The following is a 23,364-nucleotide window of genomic DNA, read 5'->3' as shown; positions in this document are numbered from 1 at the left end:
GCAAATTATTCACATTGTTTTTCCAATTCGGAATGTTAATTGCACTGCAATCCCTGTCTAACTTTTCTAAAGTGCCCCTACAGGGAATAGAACCCTGGTTCTTTGAGATGATGGACAGTGCATCGATCCCACATTTTAAAGTCTTTCTTTGGCTTGACACTGTTAAATAGATACTTGGTCCACAACTGTGTTCAACAACCTGGCTTGATATAATGAATTTGAAATAAGCTCCCAACTGGACAGTCTGTTTTGTGTACAGAGCAGAAACACATTTTTCAGTCAGGAAAATGTCTTCAATGTCCTGTCTCAGGAAATGGACGTCGGCGCAGCATCTCCTGCCCCAGCTGTAACGGGCAGGCAGAGGGCAACAAGCTGCTGGCGCCTCTGGCTCTGGCCTGCGGAGCAGATGGCAGCATCTTCGTTGGAGACTTCAACTACATCAGGAGGATCTTCCCCTCCGGGAATGTTACCAGTGTCATGGAGCTGAGGTAAGAGGGGAGGGAGCATGGCTGCTGGTGCCAGATCGGGGATCTGAACCTAATCCAAAGAATACATCCCTGAGGGTCACAGAGATAAAGGTCTCACTCAGAGAACTCAGGACGTATTTAACAGTAAAGCTCTGCCAACGGATTCTCAGGGTCTTTGCAAAATGCATCAATGAATGTTGTTGGATTTGAGGGAAACTAAATATGACCTACAGTGTACACATTTGTGAAAAATGAACTGATTGACTTTATCTTTGGTTTTTAATTAAAACCTAGCATCTGAATTCATCTCTGCCTCCGCTTTCCTTCCTGCACTCAACTCCACATCATTGGTCTCGGATGACTTTGAACAGAACTTGAACACATAAAGGAAGAGAGGAATAGATATGTGGCCAGATTGGACAATTTGCCTCTGATTAACATTCAAGTACTTACTCTTTCGCCAAAGTGCTAAAAGAGGAAAGATCAGTGTTTTAGGGCTTGAATCTGAAAGCGGGCCTCTGGTACACTGTTGAATGCTCATTTTTCTAACTCTTATTCTAACACTGAAATCATTTTCCTATTTACTTCTGAAGCATGATTTAAATTATAAATTTGAATGCAACTTCTAAAATGTTCTTCTTGTTTTCCAGTATATTTTTATATATTACTTACCTTTTAGAAACCAATCTATCTTCTAACTAACTCTTGTTTGATCTCTTTTTCTGCCTTTGCTTACACTGTATTAAAGAAACAAAGATTTCAGACATAGGTAAGAGTGACTAATCCTTTTCAACTTTCAACTTCTTTTCATTTGATTCTTGCAGTAAAGTAACAATAATTGCCAGTGGTGTTTGTTAATAAGCATGTAATGTACAGTGGGCTGGATTCAACACAGTCTTAAAGTGTGAAAAGGTCTGTTCACACATATAGGTAGATCCGAAAGTGGAGATAAATGTAAAACTCCACCACCTTTATCAAACGTGTCTGCTCCATGGTTCCTAGCAAACATTTGGCCTGTCCACCTCCTGGGACAACTTTTCAAGGAGCTAAAAGGTTATTTCAGCCCATTGGTATCACTTGTCTAGTGGTCAAGAGAGCTCCATTCACTTTGGTTTTGTCTCACTGCTGCTTTTTCGGGGCTAAAATATCCCTGGAACTTAATGTGGACTGTGGTCCCTCAGGTCCAAACACAATGAGTTCCTCAAAATGTTCCAAGTCCCTGTAGTCCAGTGGTCAAAAATGGACTTATGCTGCATTTCAAAATGCAATCTCAATCCATTTAAATGGGCTCAAAGCCAGGTTTTGTCTCCTCAAAGTCTTCTGGATTGACCAACAAAGAACACACTGGCCCACCCAATACTACTAAAAATCTTTAAACTTGGTGGAGAATTCCCACTCAAGCTCTTAAATGTACCCTCTGATGCCCTCAGAGTTGACAGGCTTGGGTGATGACATCTCCCACTGGTGTTTGAAGAAGCCAAAGGCTCCCGTTTGACTCAAATGCTTTCCATGCATCAAACGAGCTGGCCTGGTTTTCGCCTGCGTCTTTGATCCCATCAATGCACTCTGCAAATGTCTCCCTAACCACTAAGCCACCCAACGGGCAGTGGAGAGGCAACTCTTTGTAACTCTCCTTCAGGAGCGATTGGGACAGGCGGTGAGTGGGGAGCAACGAGAAGATTAACAATTTGAACTACTGTGTCCATGACAGAGGAAAATCAGATCTTGACACCTGAGTTGTCCTGCTGTCTAACAGTAAAGATTCATCACAGGATGACAACCACATTTTAGTCACAGATATTTTCTTGACACCAACTCTCTGCTGTCAAAACGTTGGGTAAAAGACATGGTTCATGTAGAAGTAAAGATGGCTTTTTGAGTCTTCAAACTTTCTTACCTTCAGGCTATAGCCCCTGCTAGACTGCATGTATTGATTTACATTCACCTTTAGCCAGGTGAAGGTGTTACACAGGGATTTACCAAAGGTTTACAGATACACTGACCATCTACAATTTTGTTTCCAACATATGCCATATTCCTATTAATTGGTGGAGAACCTAAATCCACCTAAACAACAAGTCTTGTAAAGAGGTGTGAGCGTCTGTCTGTTGTATGTTTTATTCTGAATGCAGCTTTCTTTGAATAATTTATTGCAAACATAACTGATCTGAACAAGGAAAACTGCTGTTTGTTTCCCTTTTTATTAAAGCATGACCACGATTATTCCCTCATAATAACAAAATACACATTTAAACCCAAAGCATGTGTTTTGCTAAACCTAACGAGTAGTCTGTGTGCCTAGATCTAAACAAACCGTAAGCATAGCATTGTCACTCCATGTAACAGAGTTGTTTACATTCTATGTGTTATTCTAGAGTGCTTGGTCCTTCTGTACACATTACATCTATTGTTCTGTCCATCCTGGAGAGGGATCCTCCTCTCTTGCTCTCCTGAAGGTTTCTTCCCTTTTTTCCCCCTGAAGGGTTATTTGGTAGTTTTTCCTGATCCGATGTGAGGTTTTGGGACAGGGATGTCTATGTGTACAGATTGTAAGGCACTCCGAGACTAATTTGTAATTTGTGAAATTGGGCGATACAAAAGAGAAAGAAAAGATCAGCTCCAGAAACAGCCAGGTCCAATGTAGCGTGTAAGGCGAGAAGGCACAAAGACTCCGGAGAAGAACTAAAGTTATGTGCATTGAAGAGATGTATATTTGTCCATAAGGAGAGAGACAAGAGGAGATAAGTGCTCAGTGTATCCTAAACGTCCCCCAGCAGCTATAAGCCTATAGCAGCATATCAAGGGGCTGGACCAGGTGAACCTGATTCAGCCCTAACTATAAGCTCTGTCAAAGAGGAAAGTCTTAAGTCTTCTCTTAAATGAGGTGACTGTCTGCCTCCCGGACTGAAGGTTGAAGCTGGTTCCATAAAAGAGGAGCTTGATAACTGAAGGCTCTGGCTCCCATCCTACTTTTTAGGACTATAGGAACTACAAGTAGCCCAGTTAGTTTTTGAGTACATGAGCTGCAGCATTCTGGATCAACTGGATGGACTTAAGAGACTTATGATAATAAGGAATTGCAGTAATCTAGTCTAGAAGTAATACACGTGTTTAGTTTCTCTGCATCGCTTTGAGATGTGCCTGATTTTTGTAAATGTTACGTAAATGCAGTCCTTGAGATTTGCTTCACGTGGGAGTTAAAAGGACAAGTCCTGATCAAAGATAATGCAGAGATTTTTTACAGTAGTGTTGGATGCCAGGGCAATGCCATCTATAGAAACCACATCACCAGACAATTTATCTCTGAGGTGTACAGTGCTAAAGAGAAATAGAATAGAATAGAATAGAAGAATAGAAATATACTTTGTTAATCCCCAAGGGGAAATTTGTCGAGCCAGTAGCAGCAACACACAAGAATAAAAAATTAAAAAAACACAAAATATAAGAAGGGTTAGGGTGATCTGGCAAGAGGTGAACTGTTGTAGAGCCTCATAGCCGTCGGCAGGAATGTTCTCCTGTATCTGTCCTTGTGGCAGCGGAGCGTGAGGAGACGTCTGGAGAAAGTACTCCTCTGTCCCTGTAGGAGGTGGTGGAGAGGGTGGTCCGGGTTGTCCAATATGGACACCAGTTTCTTCAACGTCCTCCTCTCCACCACCTGTTCCAGGAGCTCCAGCTGGCAGCCGATGATGGAGCCAGCCTTCCTAACCAGTTTGTTAAGACGGCTGGTGTCACTGCCCGATGCTGCTCCCCAGCAGACAATGGCAAAGTGCAGCACACTGGCCACAACCGACTGGTAGAATAACTCCAGCATCTTGCTGCACACGTTGAAGGATCAAGCTTTCTCAGGAAAAGAGTCGACTCATCCCCTTCTTGTACACAGCGTTGATGTTGGCCTTCCAGTTCAGTCGGCTGTCGATGGAGACGCCCAGGTACTTGTACCTCCACCATGTCCACGTCCACTCCCAGGACACTCAGAGGTGTAGGAGCTGTCGCCTTCTCCTGAAGTCCACCACCATCTCTCTGGTCTTGGCCACGTTCAGCCGCAGGTGGTTCGCATCGCCCACTTTACAAAGTCGCTCACCACTGCCCTGTACTCCTCCTCCCGTCCATCCCTAATACACCCGACCACTGCAGAATCATCAGAGTACTTCTGCAGATGGCATGACTCCGTGTTGTACTGGAAGTCACTGGTGTACAGGGTGAAGAGGAAGGAGACAGAACAGTTCCTGTGGGGCTCAACATCACTGACCACCGTTCCAGACAGCACACGCCCATTCTGACAAACTGTGGTCTGCCTGTGAGGTAGTCAGTGATCCAGGAGATGGTGGACGGCCCCCACACCGCCACCCGCAGCTTCTCACTCAGCAGCAGTGGCTGGATGGTGTTAAATGCACTGGAGAAGTCAAAGAAAGTGACTCTCACAGAGACACCGGTTCCATCCATGTGCGACTGAGCTCGTTGCAGCAGGTAGATGATGGCGTCGTCCACTCCCACATGAGGCTGGTAAGCAAATTGCAGAGGGTCCAACGACGATTTCACCTGCGGCCGGAGGTGGGCCAAGACCAGCCTCTCCAGCACCTTCATCACATGGGAGGTGAGGCGACGGTCGGTAGTCGTTGAGGCCAGATGGTGTTGACTTCTTTGGGACAGGGACCAGCACGACGTCTTCCACAGCACGGGACTTCCCCAGCCTCAGGCTGAGGTTGAAGAGGCGCTGCAGGACACCAGACAGCTGGGTGGCGAGGTCTTTAGGACCCTGGGGCTGATGCCATCAGGACCTTCAGCTCTGCGCTGGTGTAGTTTCTCCAGCTGTCTTCTCACCTGGTCAGTCGTCACAGAGAGAGGGGAGGTGGAGGAGCCCATTGTTATTGAGGGCTCGGTGGATGTGCAGCTCAGCAGGGGACAGAGGGGAGGTGCTTGGGACGTGTGTTGTGTGGAGGCGACGGGAGGGCTGTGAACTGAACCTATTGAAAAACAGTTCAGCTCGTTGGCCCTCTCCAGGGAGCCCCCTGGCTGTCTCCCTCCCACCTTGAAGCCAGTTATCTGCTTCATCCCAGACCACACCTCCCTTGTGTTGTTCAGCTGGAGTTTGGCCTCCAGCTTCCTCCTGTAGGAGTCCTTGCCCTCCCTGAGCTTCACCTTCAGGTTGCGCTGGACTCTCCTCAGCTCATCCCTGTCTCCAGACCTGAAAGCAGCTTTCTTCATGTTAAGAAGCGCCTTCAGGTCCCTGGTGATCCAGGGCTTGTTGTTGGGGAAGCAGCGCACAGTCCGTGATGGGATGGTGGTGTGTTCACAGAACTTGATGTATTCCGTGATGCAGTCGGTCATACTGTTGATGTCCTCCCGCGGTCCACACAACACATCCCAGTCCGTTGACTCAAGCAGTCCTGTAGAGCGTCGTTAGCCTCCAGAGACCACCTCCTCACAGTCCTGGTGGTCACAGCCTCTTCACCAGAGGAACAGACCTGGGTGTCAGCCGGGCCAGGTCATGATCAGACCTGCCGAGGGGAAGGGCAGTGGCGCTGTATCTCTTAGTATTAGCATACAGCAAGTCCAGAGTTTTATTGTTCCTTGTTGGGCAGTCAATGTATTGATGGAAGGTTGGCAGAGCTTTATCCAATGTGGTGTGGTTAAAGTCGCCAGTGATGGTCATGAATGCTCCAGGCTGATGATTCAGCAGAGCAGACACAGTGGAGTGGATGGTGTCCACAGCTTCCTCAGCGTCAGCTGATGGCGGCACGCACGACAACCACAATGGCGGACGTGAACTCTCTGGCAAATAGTACGGGGCATCCCCACGGCCAACAGTTCAATGTTCGGGACACAAGCGCCCTCACGCTACACATGGTCCGGATGGCACCACCGTCATTCACATAAACAGCGATCCTCCTCTTCTTACTCTGTGAGCGCCTCTGTCAGCCCGAACAGTCCTGAAGCCGGGCAAGCGGCGCTGAGATGAAAAAGTCCACGCGTAGCCACGTCTCAGTGAAACACAAGAGACTGCTCTCACGGAAGATCCTCTCGACATTACCAGCGCCGAGCTCATCCGTCTTATTCGCCAAAGACCTCACGCCCCTATTATGATCGACGGTACCGAGGGTTTGTATCTCCTCGTTTTAGCCCTCCGCTTGACACCCGATCTGCAGCCGCGAGCCCTTCTCCGTAGCTCCAGCAGGATCACAGGTCTGTCTCCAGGCAGAAGCTTCGCCTGCACAGCGCGATCAACTGAGCACGCGAGTAGACGACGGTCCCCGTCATTGTTTTGCTGTGGCTCTCCGAAACTCACGACAAAGTGAACAAAAGCCACAGTAGAATTATCGAAAAAAGTAGTTATGGTCCAGTGTCCGACCGTAACTAAGACAAACGTGAAAGAAAAGAAAAAGAAAAAGAGAGGAAAAGTGCAAAAAAAGACAATAAAATAAAAGCAAAACGCCACTACTGAAACAAGCAGCCGTTGGCACAGCGCCATTACAACCTGGGGTTGTTCTTATTTTTCTCTATTATTGATGAGTAATAGGCTGCTCTGGCATTACAGAGGGCCTTCTTATATGTTTAGGAGACATTCGATGTTCTCTTTACCCCCTCCTGAAAAAGCTGAATTTAGCTAGTTTTCTTCTATCTCTCTTCTTACAGAGCAGCACCATACATGGGGATTATTTGCCACTGGCAAGATGCAAGGATTGGACTGACTTTTTTCTCTATTCATGTTTACTTACTTATGCCATCTTGAGTCTGTGTTCTGTTTCATTAGTTGTAATTATTTCATCTTTTGAGGTCTTGTCTCTTCTCTCTCATTTAGTCATCCACTACATTCTTCATTCCTTCTTTTGTGTCCTTCTTTTCCTCAGTCTGACTTTATTTCTGACACAAATTAAAACAAAAGGGCATTACGCTGGGGCCTCACAAGTACAGATAAGCACAGACAGACTGTGTCTCACACTCACAGTCTGTCTATTTTTAGCTGTCTTAATTAACAGCCTGTGATCATCTGCTGATTGATTGTTGAGACTCCGCCCACTCCTCCTCTCTACCGCCATCTGCCTGATGGATCGTGGAGGTCTCCATCGTGGAATATGCCTACTATGAACTATTCATACAATCTGTCATATTCATTGAATGTATGTTAACTCTAAATCTGTCCTTCTATACACATTACATCTATTGCACCTGTCCATCCTGGAGAGGGATCCTCCTCTGTTGCTCTCCTGAAGGTTTCTTCCCTTTTTTCCCCCCTGAAGGGTTATTTGGGAGTTTTTCCTGATCCGATGTGAGGTTTGGGGGCAGGGATGTCTATGTGTACAGATTGTAAAGCACTCCGAGACAAATTTGTAATTTGTGAAATTGGGCTATACAAATAAACTGAATTGAATTGAATTGAAAATTGATTATCATCAACCACTGAGACTCATGGCTAGAGGCGAGTGCATAAGTGTATGCATATATATATATATATATATATCCACGCCCAAGTGTGTTGCGGTCTGATGCTTGAACTTGGATTTCACATCACGGAGTGGCAGGCATCATTAAGAGTGTGTCACAGACAAGTCGAGGCCCATCTCACCCACGTAGGTCTGTTCAGACTGACACAGGGGAACCAACCAACTGTCGACACACACACAAACACACACACATATCACATGCACTTACTTTCTCACTTACGAGTATCACAAGTACACTTCTAGAGAGAAAAGAATCAAAAATATGTACGCAGAAATAGCAAGACACATTCACACTGTCTGCCTTTCATTCCCCCTGTATTACACACATACACTCACACACACACACACACACTCACACATACACACCCTTGAACTACCTGGTACTCCACTGGAAGTAAATAGACACCAGTTTATTGTCTTTCAGTTTGTCAACCCTCCTTTTATTCATTATTTCTTCATTATCATCAGCTCCTGAAAGTCGCCTTCATTTCCATCATGATGGCTCAGAACCAAATAATAAACACGCTCTGCTGGTGGGGTTTTCATTGTGAGCTTGTGTCCAGTCAGACAGATCATGTGTCTCCACGGTGATTTAAAGGAAACAATCAATCAAGAACACTTGGGGGATTTTTGTTCAAAACTGGGTGTTCAAGATATTAACGTTATTGAAGACACACGACTAAACCAATCTTTTCTTATCTCCATCCTGTTTGTTACCCACCTCCACTTTTGTCCGTCTCCACCATCCATAGCAACAACCCTGCTCACCGCTACTATTTAGCCACCGACCCAGTAACAGGGCAGCTGTACGTGTCGGACACCAACTCTCGACGAATCTACCGACCCAAGATGCTCAGCGGTGCCCGTGACCTCATCAGTAAGCATGAACTTAATTTTCCCATTAAATCACCAGGTTGACATAAAAGAAAGCAATCAGTTTTATTCAATTGTTGATTTCTACTAGACTCATCCACGACAATTGAAATGCTGGTAGCATAGCAAGGAAAAGGGAAATGGATAAGGGCTGTTGCAATGAAAGTGTGATGTGGGATGTGTGTGTGTGTGTGTGTGTGTTTTATCATTATTATTATATTATATCCACTGCTGCTATTACATCTTTTGCACTTGTGTCCATCCTCTGTTGCTTTCCCTGAGGTTGTTTCCTTATTTTAATTTGCAGGTAATGGAGAAGTAGTGGCTGGTACAGGTGAACAATGCCCTCCATTCGATGAAGCACGTTGTGGAGATGGAAGAAAAGCTACAGAAGCACAGCTACTGGGACCAAAAGGTAAAAAACACGCACATAAAACACAAGAGATGAATACAGGTAGGTGGTTATTTTCCAAGCCTGTCTGTAACGGAATTAAGTCTCGGCAGGCACAAAACAAGGCAACACACAGGATCTTGTAATTAACTGGTTTTATTAGTTCCGTTTCACTGACGGTCGGGTTTCCTCTCCCTTAAAGCTGCGACAGCATCTGCTCCCCGCTCTTCCTCTCGTTCCCCAGCGACTCCTGCTATTATTGGGAAGAGAAATACTAAAAAACAATTGACCCAAGCTGAGGCTGATTACACATCCCGACACCGTTCCCTGAACCACACACCCCGCTCCATCCACTCTGCAGCTGAGCTTAACGACACCTTGCTACCACACTGTCTAATAACTATTGCCGCTGAGGAAGATTCTCAAAACCTAGTTTAGAAACAAGGGCATGGAAGTTTGACCTGTAAAATCATACATAATTCAATTTGTGGCCTGTATGTATCATAGGCTACTTCTGAGTGAGAAGTTGATCTCAACACACATATTTGGTTTTACATTTAGAAAAGGGAAAATAGGAATTTCATCAACTATCTTATCCTTAGAAAGTCTTCCTACTTGTACTGAAACGTTCAAATTCCCCGGCAGTGGGCAAAGGATACACTCATGTTCTCAGTCTGGTGGATAGGATCTAGGAGCTATTCATAGATATTCATTGGATTTAATGACTTTAATGCTACATAGTAACGTGGCTATAACAGCTTGACTGGGGGTGGGGCTTAGCGAAGGGCCAATTGCTCCATCCACCAAACAGTACCAACTCCACACATCCATTCACAGAAATTCTTCCATCTCCTGCTTAATTGGCAACATGGGAATACCGCGACCACAGTGATAAAATAGATCCTTCCTAACTGGGTCTGTGGTTATTACACCTCAAAGCTCAACGGCATCAATGTCCCTGACAATAAATGTCGCTGAATAAAGATGTTATGCAAATTGGAGGCTCTCCTGCATTTGCAAGTGTCACTAATGGTTGCCATAACATCATTGCTTCAAGTGTGGATGAGGACATGTTCTAAGCAAGTCAATATCAATGCATAAAAACACACAAATTACTTATGCAAGCATGAACCTTGTGTGTTGATGGCCATGATGACGTGTTTATTTGGCACTTTGTTACAGTACCTTTTGTTCACATGTATTCGATAGGCCTCCTGACCTACATACAGTACTGCATTTAACTAAGTTTCTGAAACCTAGAGATAGAATTCAATAGTCATCTTGGTGATTTTCATTTGTTTTGTTCAACGTCTTAACCTTTATATTGATTCTGATGCTGATTAATACTGAACATACGGTGCTTGTTACATACAGTTCATGGGCCCCTTTATGCTTCTTCAGTCCCACTCAAAGCAGTTTGCAAATGTTAAAACAAAAGGCTATCCTTTGTGAATAGTTTTGGTCCTGATCTTTGTTGTGTACCTCGTCTCCTCATTACTAGCTGCAACTGCGATGCTGCTATTTTATTCCTGACTCTCCCACAGGAGAAGTACCTCACTGTCATTCGGGAGTTGATGTACCGACTGGACAACTATATGCTAAAGTGTGTTTGTGTTCTGTTCCTGACAGGCATCGCAGTTGATAGAAACGGTTTGATCTACTTTGTGGACGGGACTATGATCAGGAAAGTGGATCGTAATGGAATCATCTCCACAGTGCTGGGCAGCAACGACCTGACGTCTGCACGACCTTTGACCTGCGACACCAGCATGCACATAAGACAGGTAACATTCAGAGTACCTACGTATGCTTCTGTATACATAGATGTGTGTATATATATATGTATATATATATATCTGGCTGAGATTTTATCCAGTTGATAGGTGGCCCTGCAATGATTAAGATCTGGTTACTGGCGTTTCCTTCATTCATTTTAGAAACTTATCAGACTGGCCAAAAAAATAGTAGAGACACAGAGTAAGGTAGAGGAAGGACAATAATGTTATTTTTGTTTTTGCAGCTTATTTTTTGGAAGAATATACAATCTTGCACACATGGTATTGAAAAACACCTACGCACAGCCACACACACACACACACTCACACATTAAGCCTTGTTTAAACTGTTTTCCTTTAGGTCTAATACTTGACCCTTGCCCTGTGCGTGTTCGCGACAGGGAGAGTTTGTTTGTTGTGGTCTTTGTTTAGTGGGCATGGGACTGAGATTGAGGGCATTCCGTGCAGAGTTGCAGTTATCTGAACTCTGACCATGCGTTCTCTGCTGCAGACTCTAGCTCAGTTTGACTTTCTGACCTCTTGAGTTCACTTGTGGAACTGGCCACCCACACTTGTTCAACTACAGCTTTCTGTAGATTCATGTTGTTGACCATATATAAACTGGCTGATATAAAAAAACAACCAATGTTGTAGGTATAGACGTAGTTTATTAAATAGAAACAACTAACTAATTCATATTTATTGTTAGATTAAAAGTTGTCATACTTAAAAATAACTCTTACATAACGTCAACTTTCTCCTCCGGGTGGATTTACTTTCACAGATGCCCACTCAGTCCTCTAGTTTTAACAAGTCCAGTTGAACCATCAATAAGCAACTTTTCTTTGAGGCAATTGCTCTCCTTTTTTCTCAAAACAGCATATCTTGAGATCATGAAGCTTTTGATTTTATATACATAATTTCTAAACCATCCGTCATTATCAAACCAGGAAATACACTGTATATCAGTATTATAATCAACAGGATCAGATAGCAAATAACAGTATAGTTTAATGGAAGTCTACAGTCAGAGTAGCACGTGAAGTGAAACTCTCTCTGTCCTCTCCCCCTCGGTTATCTCTACATCCAGGTTCGGTTAGAATGGCCCACAGATCTAGCCATCAATCCCATGGATAACTCCATCTACATCCTGGACAACAACGTTGTGTTGCAGATCACTGAAAATAGACAGGTACCCACATTAATCGCAGTCCATGTTTTACAAATGTCCTATTACATGTGCCTTTTTTCATGAAATATATTTGTTTAATAAATCAACTGTTGCTAGAAGCTCGTAAAAACTTTGCAAATGCATATGTCCAGGTTAGTATCGTGGCAGGTCGTCCCATGCACTGCCAAGTACCTGGTATAGAATATACTATGGGAAAGAGAGCGGTCCAGACCATGCTTGAGGGAGCTACAGCCATCGCCTTGTCCTACAGCGGTGTTCTCTACATCGCAGAGACGGACGAGAAGAAAATTCACCGCATCCGACAGGTAATCTTCAGCAACATACAGTACACGGTACATTCATTTCAGTAAGTTCCTGGATATCAGGTGAAAAATCTTTGCATCAAGGAAGCAGGACTTTGAATATCTGTCCAAGTCAGTAATTAGTAACAGTAGTACCAAAGGTCCCAGGTCTGATTTGAAACCCAGATGCAGGAACATTAGACAAATGAATATAATGAACTGAGTGCTTTTATTTCATCATTTTCTTTTCTGTAAAAGAGCCCTGTTGTAAAATGTCTATTTTTGGCTTGTAAAATGTCTATTTTTGGCTTTCACCTCACCAGGTGTCGACTGATGGAGAAATGACCCATCTAGCTGGAGAGCTATCTGACTGTGACTGCAAGGTACTGTCCTGTACCACAGCTACTTCACATACACATGAGGCATCCTCCATATCCTTCTTTGATTACTTACATCTCATATCTTGGTTCATGATATAGAACAGTTCAGGTCAGCAAACCCACAATCAATGCGTAGCAGTCAAATAATGTATTAAATGACAAATAGAATATATTGCATTTAATTCTAAAACAATAGCAGTGACTGCAGCTAGCTTTTGATCAACATCAATATATTCGTAATATAACACAATAAAGAATTTAATTCATGATATTTTGTCTTGATGGTGCCCAATCTCCACCACATAATTCAAGTGTGTCCATGTAATGTTGTTGTCTATGTCTCACTTCGTCTTCATCTCTTTGCTACCACCCCCCACACACAAAAACACACACACACACACAATCACTCTAAACCTCCCTTCGTCTTGCAGAACGATGCCAACTGTGACTGCTATCAAACAGGAGATGGCTATGCTAAAGACGCAAGGCTTAATTCTCCTTCATCTTTGGTGGTGTCTCCGGATGGGACGCTGTACATGGCTGATCTGGGTAACATCAGGATTCGAGCTATACGATGCAACCAGCCACCTACTGGTATGTTTATACAGTTAGTGTTGTTACAATAGCAAAATTATGACTTTGAAGCAATACCTACTTCATTACTGTTACTGAAAAAATATTACGGCAAAAAAACTAAAGATCACTATGGAACTTAATTTTTCAGAAATATAAATATACTTAAATATTCTAACAATGCAAGGCAGTTCAGCTGATCTAAAGAAGAGCTTCAACACTCCTGTTTATGGCTTCTTTTCCTCCCTGTTATTATTGTTTCCCGTGTAGGCAAAATTCATAAACCTGAGCTATAGTACTTCAGTGACATATTTTTTTCTGAGAGTGCTCTAAAGTCAGCAAGAGCAATTTTGCAGTGTCAATATGGCTCTCATTAAAACACCGTACAGTATCGGTGCTAATGAAATGGGGCACTTTACTGTTTTTAATGGTAGGCTACTGCAATACTTTTCTAGTATGATATACTGTGTAAAACACTTGTGTTTTGCCCAATCAAATATTATTTAAAAAATCTTCATGGACTCATATTTGGGCAGTAAGAATCTTGCACACTACAGTAATTTTATGGCAAAAAAATACATATAAATCCACAAACAAATAGAAAAATCCACATAGAAATGCATAAATATATTTGTGATTTTTCTTTTACATTTATATAAATTGTAATTTATTTACATGTGCATTAGAATGTATTTTTTAATTGTTCTGCGTGCGTTTATAAATTGAATATATTTGTTCTGTATGCATTTGCAATTATTGAAACTGATCTGACCCCATATAATTGTACCGTTGCAACATTGGTCTTTGGATTTAAAGTGTGGCTACAAACTCAATGAAGGTGCTGAGGTTCTGATTGTTGCACAAGCTGGATAAAGCCAGATAATTCCTAACGTATATAGATAAATATATATAACATATATTAAACAATACAGCAATCACAAGTCTGTCCATCTGCTTGTCTGTGTGTCTTCAGGCTCTCTGGCTTCAGGTCCCAGCTCCTATGAAGTGGCCTCTCCAGCCTCCCAAGAGCTCTACGTGTTTGATGGGAATGGGACTCACCAGTTCACCATGTCTCTGGTCACTGGAGACTATAAATACAACTTCAGCTACAGGTTGGTTTGTGTGGAAATAAACACACAGTTGCTTTGAAATGTATTTGTTACATTACAAATACATTTTGTTTCCGCACTCTTGTCGTTGTCCTTCTTTTCGAACTTCATTTTCACTTCAATCTTGTCCTTTCCCACCCTCCATTCCTTCACTCTCAGCAATGAGGAGGATGTAACTGCGGTGACAGACAGCAGCGGGAATACCCTCCGTATCCGTAGAGATACCAACAGGCTGCCTGTACGTGTGGTCGCTCCTGACAACCAGGTGAGATGAGCAAGTCTTTTGCAATGTTGCAGAAGTTAAAGTTATCAAAATACATACATTCAGCCAGCAAATAAACCAGTTATTGTTTTGGATCATTATTTTGAATACAGTGTTGCTTCCCTAAAACACTACTTTCACAACAACCTAGTATGTATTGAAATAAAGCCAACGGGGATGTTTACTGTCAGACAAAACTGACACAGTTTACCATGTGTGTGTGTGTGTGTGTGTGTGTGTGTGTGTGTGTGTGTGTGTGTGTGTGTGTGTGTGTGTGTGTGTGTGTGTGTGTGTGTGTGTGTGTGTGTGTGTGTGTGTGTGTGTGTGTGTGTGTGTGTGTGCGTGTGCAGGTCATCTGGCTGACCATCGGGACTAACGGCGGTCTGAAGACTCTGACGGCTCAGGGTCAAGAACTAGTCTTTTTTAGTTACCATGGCAACAGTGGTTTGCTTGCCACCAAAAGCCTCCAAATAGGCTGGACTACCTTCTATGAGTGAGCAGCATTACTGTGTTTATATGTGGATACATGTATGAGCCACTGTGTGATAACTGAAGGCTGGAATTCAAAAGGCGAAACCTAAAGTTAGATTTTTGTATCTCAAAATTCTAAAAATTGTACTTTACCAATAATTATATTAGCTCTTCTCAATTGTATAGATAGATAGATAGATAGATAGATAGATAGATAGATAGAACAAGGTTACAATATATACAATACACTAAAATAAAATAGCACAGCAAAACATATTATATTTCAGAAAAGATGAGTATATACAGTGTTTATAAGTGAGTATAAAGTATATAAAGTGAAGTGGTGCAAGAATAGATGTTGATTCAATTTGAGGAGGATCTGTTCAGAGGTGATTTATGATAAAGTCGAATAGCAGTGGGCAGGAATGTTCTCCTGTATCTGTTCTTGTTAAGCAAAGAACGTGTTCCGCTGTCCCTGTCGTTAGTAGGTGGTGGAGAGGGTTGTCCGAGTTATCCAATATGGACAATGTATGGCAATGAGAAAACTTTTGTGACAGAATAACATCACCTCTTATGATCTACATCAGCTCAAAGTGGGTCACATCAATCTGAACTAATAGATTCATAACATACACTTATTTCTCCAAATGTCTCTACTAGTGTATGTGAAGACCTTTGGACAAGTGGACACCGAACGATTATTCTTTTGGCAAGAGACTTTAAATAATGGAAAATGTTGTCTCATGTCTGAGTACAAATTCATTGACTTTGAAGTTGACTTCCTTTAATTGGAATTCAAGCTCTTCCTCTTGCTGGGTACATCCAGTTTGAATTCCACCTCCTCTAAAGTTGCTATTCTTTAGAACCAGATCAAGTACATTCAGCTATCGCCGTGTGTGTGTGTTCTGAAATATAGAGTAACATTTTGTACAGGGTTCCATAAAGCACATTCCAGTAATACACATTAATGTCCCTTCATCCCTACCTCCCCTCTGCATCCTCACTTTCCTTGTAGCTATGACAGCGAGGGTCGTCTGACTAATGTGACCTTCCCCACCGGCGTGGTGACCAATCTCCACGGCGACATGTCGTCAGGGGTGGTTGCTGTGGACATCGAGATGTCAGGGAGCGATGAGGATGTTTCCATCACAACCAACCTGTCATCAATAGACTCTTTCTACACGCTGGTGCAAGGTAAGATGTTAACACAAGTGTGTGTGTGTGTGGGTGGGGGGGGGGGGGGTAACATTATTATTATATTATATCCACTGCTGCTATTACATCTATTGCACTTGTGTCCATCCTCTGTTGCTCTCCCTGAGGTTGCTTCCTTATTTCGATTTCCCTGTTATTATCTGATGCCAGGGTCCCAGGTCAGAGGCTGTTGTATGTTATACAGATTTAAAGCACTCTGAGGAAAATGTGTGATCTGTGATATTGCGCGATACAAATAGAATTGAATTTAGTTCAAAAATATCTTTTAACCAACAGAGTGAGGACATTTATGGAAAGTGGGGAAATTTTGTCTGGTCCTCACTTCTTCAGGACCAGACAATGTGATCGGATAAGAATTAGGTTGAGTTTAGGTTTGGAGTGAGGCATTTAATTGTGATGGTTAATGTTAAGGTGAAGGTAAGGGTCCTCACAAAGATAGACGTACAGGTGTGTGACAGAGTAATAAGTAAGACAATTTGCAAAAGAGGTTGAGCTCTGCAAATGCCTTTGAAATGGGAATCAAACTGTATTATATTGTCCCTGTAGAAACAGAGCTGTGTGTTCTCTATGCAACAGCTTTTTCTTCTTTTCTTTCAATGATGCCGTTTCCATTGAAATCTCGGACGAGTGGTTGTTTTTGAGAAATTAATCACTTTAGAAAAAGCCCAACTTTAAAGCAGATACACATCGTTACACATCGTACGCTCTACTTGGAATGCAGAGGAAACAGCAACAGCTGATAGAGTGGTAGTGGCTCGGTGCTGATGCTGGTACATTTTACACAGTAGTGTTGCTGGGAGCTTGGCGTGGTATCAGGAGACAATGGCTGAAAAAGTCTCCTCAAGAAAAACAGTGTTATACTTTCTGCATCCGCATGACGTAAAGTTTGTCATCAGAGGGTGTACATGTAGACTCTGCAAACATCCTCATACAGACTACACTACATGCGTGGAATAGGTCTTCCTGTAGATGTCGATTTGATTCCGATTCAGAGGGCTACGATTCAATTATTAAACGAATATTTATTCTTCTTGATTCATCAACATTTGTATGTACTATATTTAGTGTTTCTCACTGTGTCTATTTGCAATTTTTTTAAACACTGCATAGTTCTAATGATTCATGGTTAAAAAACAGATACATTTACTTCCATTATCTTGTATTAATTCAATATGAGTACCAATTTTAAGAGATGTGTCAACTGGAGGGTTACATTTCCAGCATTGCAAAGAGAACCAACAGAAAAATTAATTGGGCCTGTAGCAACATCCTCATAGTAAAACACAGAATTCAGCATGGTCCGGGTCATGTGACATAACAAGCTGCTCGTATTCATTAATAAAAAATATAGACTCTCTTCAAACGCATCCACCTGTAATAGGCAATGAGCATTCAGCACTCGTACGCTTCATGGAACATTCATACAGTGATAAAGTGCACGTGACGGTGACCCGTGATTCTGTGGCAAAGGATGTTACACATTTTCCTCAGTGACCCCTTGAGTCAGCTGTGTCCTTAAAAACATTGAGATTAATATTGTATCTCGGGTCCAAAGCATAGCACGAAGGGAAGCAAATCCATGTAAAAGAGATGCACGTGTATTACGTCTGTTCAAGGCCAACAGTAAGCAACGAACAGCCGGTGTCTCAGAATTATTACAGGCGATCATAACATTGAGGATTGAGTTTAATAATTTCAGATTATTGAGTATTTTCAAGTAAAGTATTGTTTTCCCCACCCCTAGAAAAGACTCCAAATCAGTAAAACTATATTTCTCTGACCAGTGGCCCTATTTTAAAATACCACAATATTACCCTCTGGCTCTGGTGAATGTCCCATGGGACCACTGTATGTACTGAGCCACAGTTAACACTATTGATGGAGTAGAGTATGTTAATGTCTTTGTGGATTTCATCCACAAGACCTGCCTCTGTTCTAATCCATAACCATTAACTACTTACTAACTGAAAGAAAGAAAGAAAATATAGCGGAACTTAATGCCCCTCCTGCAGTTCCCCCTCAGGTAAACACTGAGAGCTCTGTCAGCACTTTTTCACTTCAAGCGCTGTTAGCACTGTTAGCCGCAAGCCGCCAGCTAAATGGACTGTACCTGCAAAACATCTATTTTCTAGTCTTCCGACCACTCAAAGCACTTTAACCTCATCATTCACCCATTCACACCCATTCATACACTGATGGGAGGGGCCAACATGCAAGGTGCCACCACATGCAAAAGGAGACAAGAAGTTTCATCATTCTTCATGTCAGACATTCGGCCTGAACGGTGAGGGAAAACAATAATTTTGCACTGATGCCTTGTTAAATCTGAACTAATGAGCCAGTTGAAGCGAGGCCTCGAGTGGCCGGGAGTGATTTGTTTCAGAGCAGGCTACATGTGCCTCGAGTGAGAGGAAAACCGAGTCGCGTCTCCCTCACAGCAGAGCTGTATTGATCCCAACGTAATAAGTTATTCAAAGCCATCGAAGTGTAGCATTCCTCTCCATCAATTCATGTACATTATTTATCCTTTTGCCTCCTCAATATCATCTAAACTGCACAATGTGCAAGCGGCCCAGGTAATGTGAAATCATATTAGGTTTAGGTGCTGCCCAGATACAGTAAACAAGTTAATACAGCTGCTATATATTGGCATTTAGATGTTGTTGTTGATTGCTTTTACGAAAAGCAGGCGACCATGCAGGACATAACAATGATGCTCTACAGGGAAAATATAGTAAATGTTCACACCAATGCATTATCATGGGCTGGCTGTTACAAGCTGTATGTGCTGTCTGTCCACATTAATGACATATTGTACATAGCCTCTCTTTTGTGCTAGAAAATTGATGTTGGCTGGTGGGAGTGAAGGATCGGATCCACCGCACAATAATAATGATCAGCATCAAAACAATATCATCATGGCCAGTCGCTATTTTTAGGAATCGTATTTTGGACGGATGTGGTTTTTCCTCCATGTTAATGTGAAATAACATTTGGTAGAGTTTCAAATGAAAAAGAATCCAAGTAAATCTAAAGACAAAAAAAATAAAGACTTCTGTAGTTGCTCTGTAATTCATTTTTAAAGTAATCTAAATGAAGTTAAAATAATAAAGTTGTGTTATATTTAATTTAAAAGTTAAGAACATTTTTATATAATTTGATAAATTTGTTATATAATTGTGTTACAAAAGTAGACACTGCACACTTATCGCTGTCAAATTGGTAAATAACTGGCGTCAAATGTGCATTGTTTTCTTTTTTTCTGTTTTAATTGACAATCAGTCAAACAGGAATCATTTACTTGATGAATGATGGATCAGAAGGAGGGAGGGAGACGAACAAACGTCTCAAGGCGAGAGATCTCTCTCATACTCACACATACTGTACGCACACACAGCCATTAGCCCGGCGAGAGGTCAAGGGGAACCTAATTAAAAGAGGCTGGCGGATGTTAATACGTGCTCTGTGCTCAGGTTCAAACACTGCCCATGGAAATTAATTGTCCTGTGTTCTCTCTTTACATTCAGCCTCCCCCCCACACGCACACATGCACACACACACTAAAATGCATTTTCTTGCTCTCCTCTCTTTCATTTTCTCTCTTCTTCTCACTTCAGTTTAGCATCGATAGTGTTTTTGAAGAGAACCCTTGAAATCTGCCCAATGGAAAACACACATAAAATCAATGTTAGGTATTGCAATGGATCATTCATGATTATCGTCTTCCCGTCTCTCTGTGTCACAGACCAGCTTCGTAACAGCTACCAGGTGGGTAATGACCATTCGCTGCGGGTCATCTATGCCAATGGGATGGACACACACTACCAGACGGAGCCACATATACTGGCAGGTATGTCGTTTTAAGCACATTGACCTCTTTTTGATAGTGAGTGGTGCAGGGATGACATAAGCAGGGGGACTGTTGGTTAGTGGTTAGCAGGTCAGTCTTTCAATCAGGGGGTTGGCGGTTAAATCCCCACCCTAGTCGATGTGTCCTTGAGCAAGACACTTAACTTTGAATTGCTCCCTGTATCCGTGTCTACTGTGTATGATTGTAAGTCGTTTTGAATAAAAGCATCAGCTAAAATGACATGTAATGTAATGTAATATTTGTGGAGGACAACTTAGCATCACACTGGTTCCTTCCACTGGATTTGAGATTATTGCAGAAAACAAGCTCTGTGGCAAACAAACGTTTAGCCTTTTGTTCATCAAGATAATCTTCACAAAGGACACCACTTTCATGATTTTTTAAGCATGAAGACAATATAGTCCACCATGCAGTATATGTAAAACATGGGCGTAGGCTGTCTTCATGCTAAATACTTAAGAGTTACAAATTACACTATCAGTATCAGATTTCCATGTGAATGTTTTTTATCGAAGAGTTTTTGGTGTGGCCTTTTTTCCAACTCACCTGACTGCTCATGTGATGAGCCTGTTTATGAAAATGATCATCAGTATCATGAAACATAATTTTCAAGCAATACCAGTGTTTTCACATTTTAGTGCGTCTGCAGCAAATCTTCTGTATTTAACTATCTTGCTGACCATTTTCCTGCGCAGCACAGCAGTTTAAAAGACTGTTCTTTTGACTTTCTAAATAGCCACGATGTGCATTACATCTTAATAATAATAATAATCAGCTTGAAATGTGCTGCACGTACTGTAGGTGATCCATCATAGTAAATATGCCTGCTCTTCTTCATGTCATTGTTCATCATTGCATAGTGATGTAGTGCAGACATTTCGACTTACAAGCCGCATTAGCAGCTGACCTGACGAACTGCAGCAATATGACTTAATACTACAACACACCAATAAATACAGAAGTGATGCTCACTGGGTTTAATGACCAACTCAAGTGTCAAGTCTCTGCAGGCTGATTTTCATTTGATGATCTTAAACACTGCAGCAGACAATAACATGCAACATTGTTAACAATTAAATTGTATCGATATGATATATGATTCACATTCAATGGGCTACATTAGAAGATTCAAACCACACACAAAGCCCATCTTGAGGTAAAATCGTTAAAAGTCTGGAGGGGGGACTTCAAACCTTCCAGAGAGGCTAATGGCTTCTATAAATGATTCAAATCCGTACTGGCATGCACTGACTGCGTTGTAGAGTGTCATCTCCGAGTGAGTTTGAGAATTCTATTTAATTTGATAAATAAAGTTGTTCAGTACTTGCAGGGTGATCTTTCATGCAAAATAAAAAAAGGTATATTAGTACATAGTGCTTCAGCAGCGGGAAAAGTCATCCTGTCCCCACGTTTCAGTATCATGACACAATATCTCAGGAACACCTCGAGGGAATCACTACACATTTGGCACAAACGTCCACCTGGATAAAAGGATACATTTAGAATTCGATGGTCATATTATGACAATTTCATACAAAAGTTGAATGAGATAGAATGATGTAGTGAGGACGTTTTGGACAAACACTTGACTGGTTGTCGGTGGCTACAACCGTGAGGCGGTAATTGAAGTTTCACCATAAGATGTTGGTATTCATGTCTTTTTCATATCCATTTTGAGGTGCTGCTAACCCAACTGTAGCCCGACGCAACATGACACTGCCGGGAGAGAATGGCCAGAACCTGGTGGAGTGGAGGTTCAGGAAGGAACAGACACGCGGAAAAGTAATCGTCTTTGGGAGGAAGCTCAGGGTGAGTGCTCTTAAGCAAGGACTGACTGTGATCTACAAACAAATCCTCTCTGAACTGAAAAAGAAAATATGGTCCATGTGGTCCAATGGACAGGCATCAGTTTATTAATCATGTAGTTATTGTATAGATATAGGAGTATCACAGAGATATCACATGCTGAATAGAGCAGCACCTATTACAGAGTTTAAAATTCACCTGCTGTGAAATGTTGGCGGGAGGAACCCACACAGACGAAAGGAGAACATACAGGTGCACTGCACACAGAGTGGCCCCAGCTGGACATTAGATGTAAGGTCAGCACCTTCTGCTAGAAGGCAACAATGCTCACAGATCAGTCATATCATTTTGTTCCCCTGTGCGAGCAGCTTGATGTGGCCTACATAGGGGGTTTCTGTTTCTGTCTATTATGTCTGTTGTTCTTACAAGCTATTATGAGAGAAGGAAGGGACAGCCATTTGTCTGCAGTGCTTGAATATTACATGAAGTGCTCTCTAACTAGCCCAGCCTAATCGGAGAAAACTCTGCAGTCAGGTGGCCTCTGGAGAGTTTGATCCACACAATGGTGCCATTCTCAGCATGGTCCAATAAACCCTAATGAATGCAGCAGCATGTGTGGTCCACTAGTGGTAATGGGAAGTGTTGCATCGTGAGCTGGCAATAATGAGTTGCAGAGAGGTGTGTTTCAGTAAACGGGAGTGCAAAGGTGAGCATAAATACAGTATGTACACTGTATATGTCAGCCACACATTAGTGATGGGTGTGTGTGTGAATTTGTCTTCACTAACACCATGACAGTCCAGCTGTACCGCAGCAGCAACCAGATGACATTGTACGTCGGTAATGATGATGGGGTGATTGTGGGGCGGGATGAACAGTAGGGAACCTGAGACCAGCCTTTCAGCTGAATGCTAATATTCATACTGTTGTTATGTACTGAGGGATGTGCATTGAGCGTGTGAGGTAAATTTAAATTGCATGTTTTTAGCAGCTTGCTGGATAAAATAGTGAAAACAGCTGCTGTCAGACACATAATGTCAACGCTGGTGAGTTTTACAAGATGAATTGAATGTTGTCTGACAACAGCTGTTTTCATAGGACAGTTAGTGATGGGATTGTTAGTCCTGAGATGTATTTGTTTATCGTGTATTCATGGTATGTTTGACTTCAACTGTCATTTTTGTTAATAATGTATGGCTGATGGAAACATTCTGTTTTCAATCAAACTATGATACAAAATCAACGGATAGTTCACA

At 42.3% G+C, this 23,364-nt stretch overlaps 1 protein-coding gene across 1 annotated transcript in view; it reads left to right on the top strand.

Annotated features, from left to right (window-relative positions):
* Positions 1 to 23,364, top strand: part of tenm3 (teneurin transmembrane protein 3) — a 180,778-nt gene that overhangs the window by 138,151 nt on the left and 19,263 nt on the right. The window contains 14 exon segments of the mRNA XM_056408324.1: positions 311 to 488; positions 8,662 to 8,786; positions 9,090 to 9,197; positions 10,803 to 10,957; positions 12,039 to 12,140; positions 12,272 to 12,445; positions 12,745 to 12,804; positions 13,233 to 13,395; positions 14,348 to 14,486; positions 14,643 to 14,748; positions 15,096 to 15,238; positions 16,232 to 16,410; positions 20,177 to 20,281; positions 21,981 to 22,111. Coding sequence (XP_056264299.1) covers positions 311 to 488; positions 8,662 to 8,786; positions 9,090 to 9,197; positions 10,803 to 10,957; positions 12,039 to 12,140; positions 12,272 to 12,445; positions 12,745 to 12,804; positions 13,233 to 13,395; positions 14,348 to 14,486; positions 14,643 to 14,748; positions 15,096 to 15,238; positions 16,232 to 16,410; positions 20,177 to 20,281; positions 21,981 to 22,111 — 1,868 coding nt within the window.

Source organism: Pseudoliparis swirei, chromosome 24, assembly GCF_029220125.1.
Source record: "Pseudoliparis swirei isolate HS2019 ecotype Mariana Trench chromosome 24, NWPU_hadal_v1, whole genome shotgun sequence".
Lineage (NCBI taxonomy): Eukaryota > Metazoa > Chordata > Actinopteri > Perciformes > Liparidae > Pseudoliparis > Pseudoliparis swirei.
This window is presented reverse-complemented; position numbering and strand designations above follow the sequence as displayed.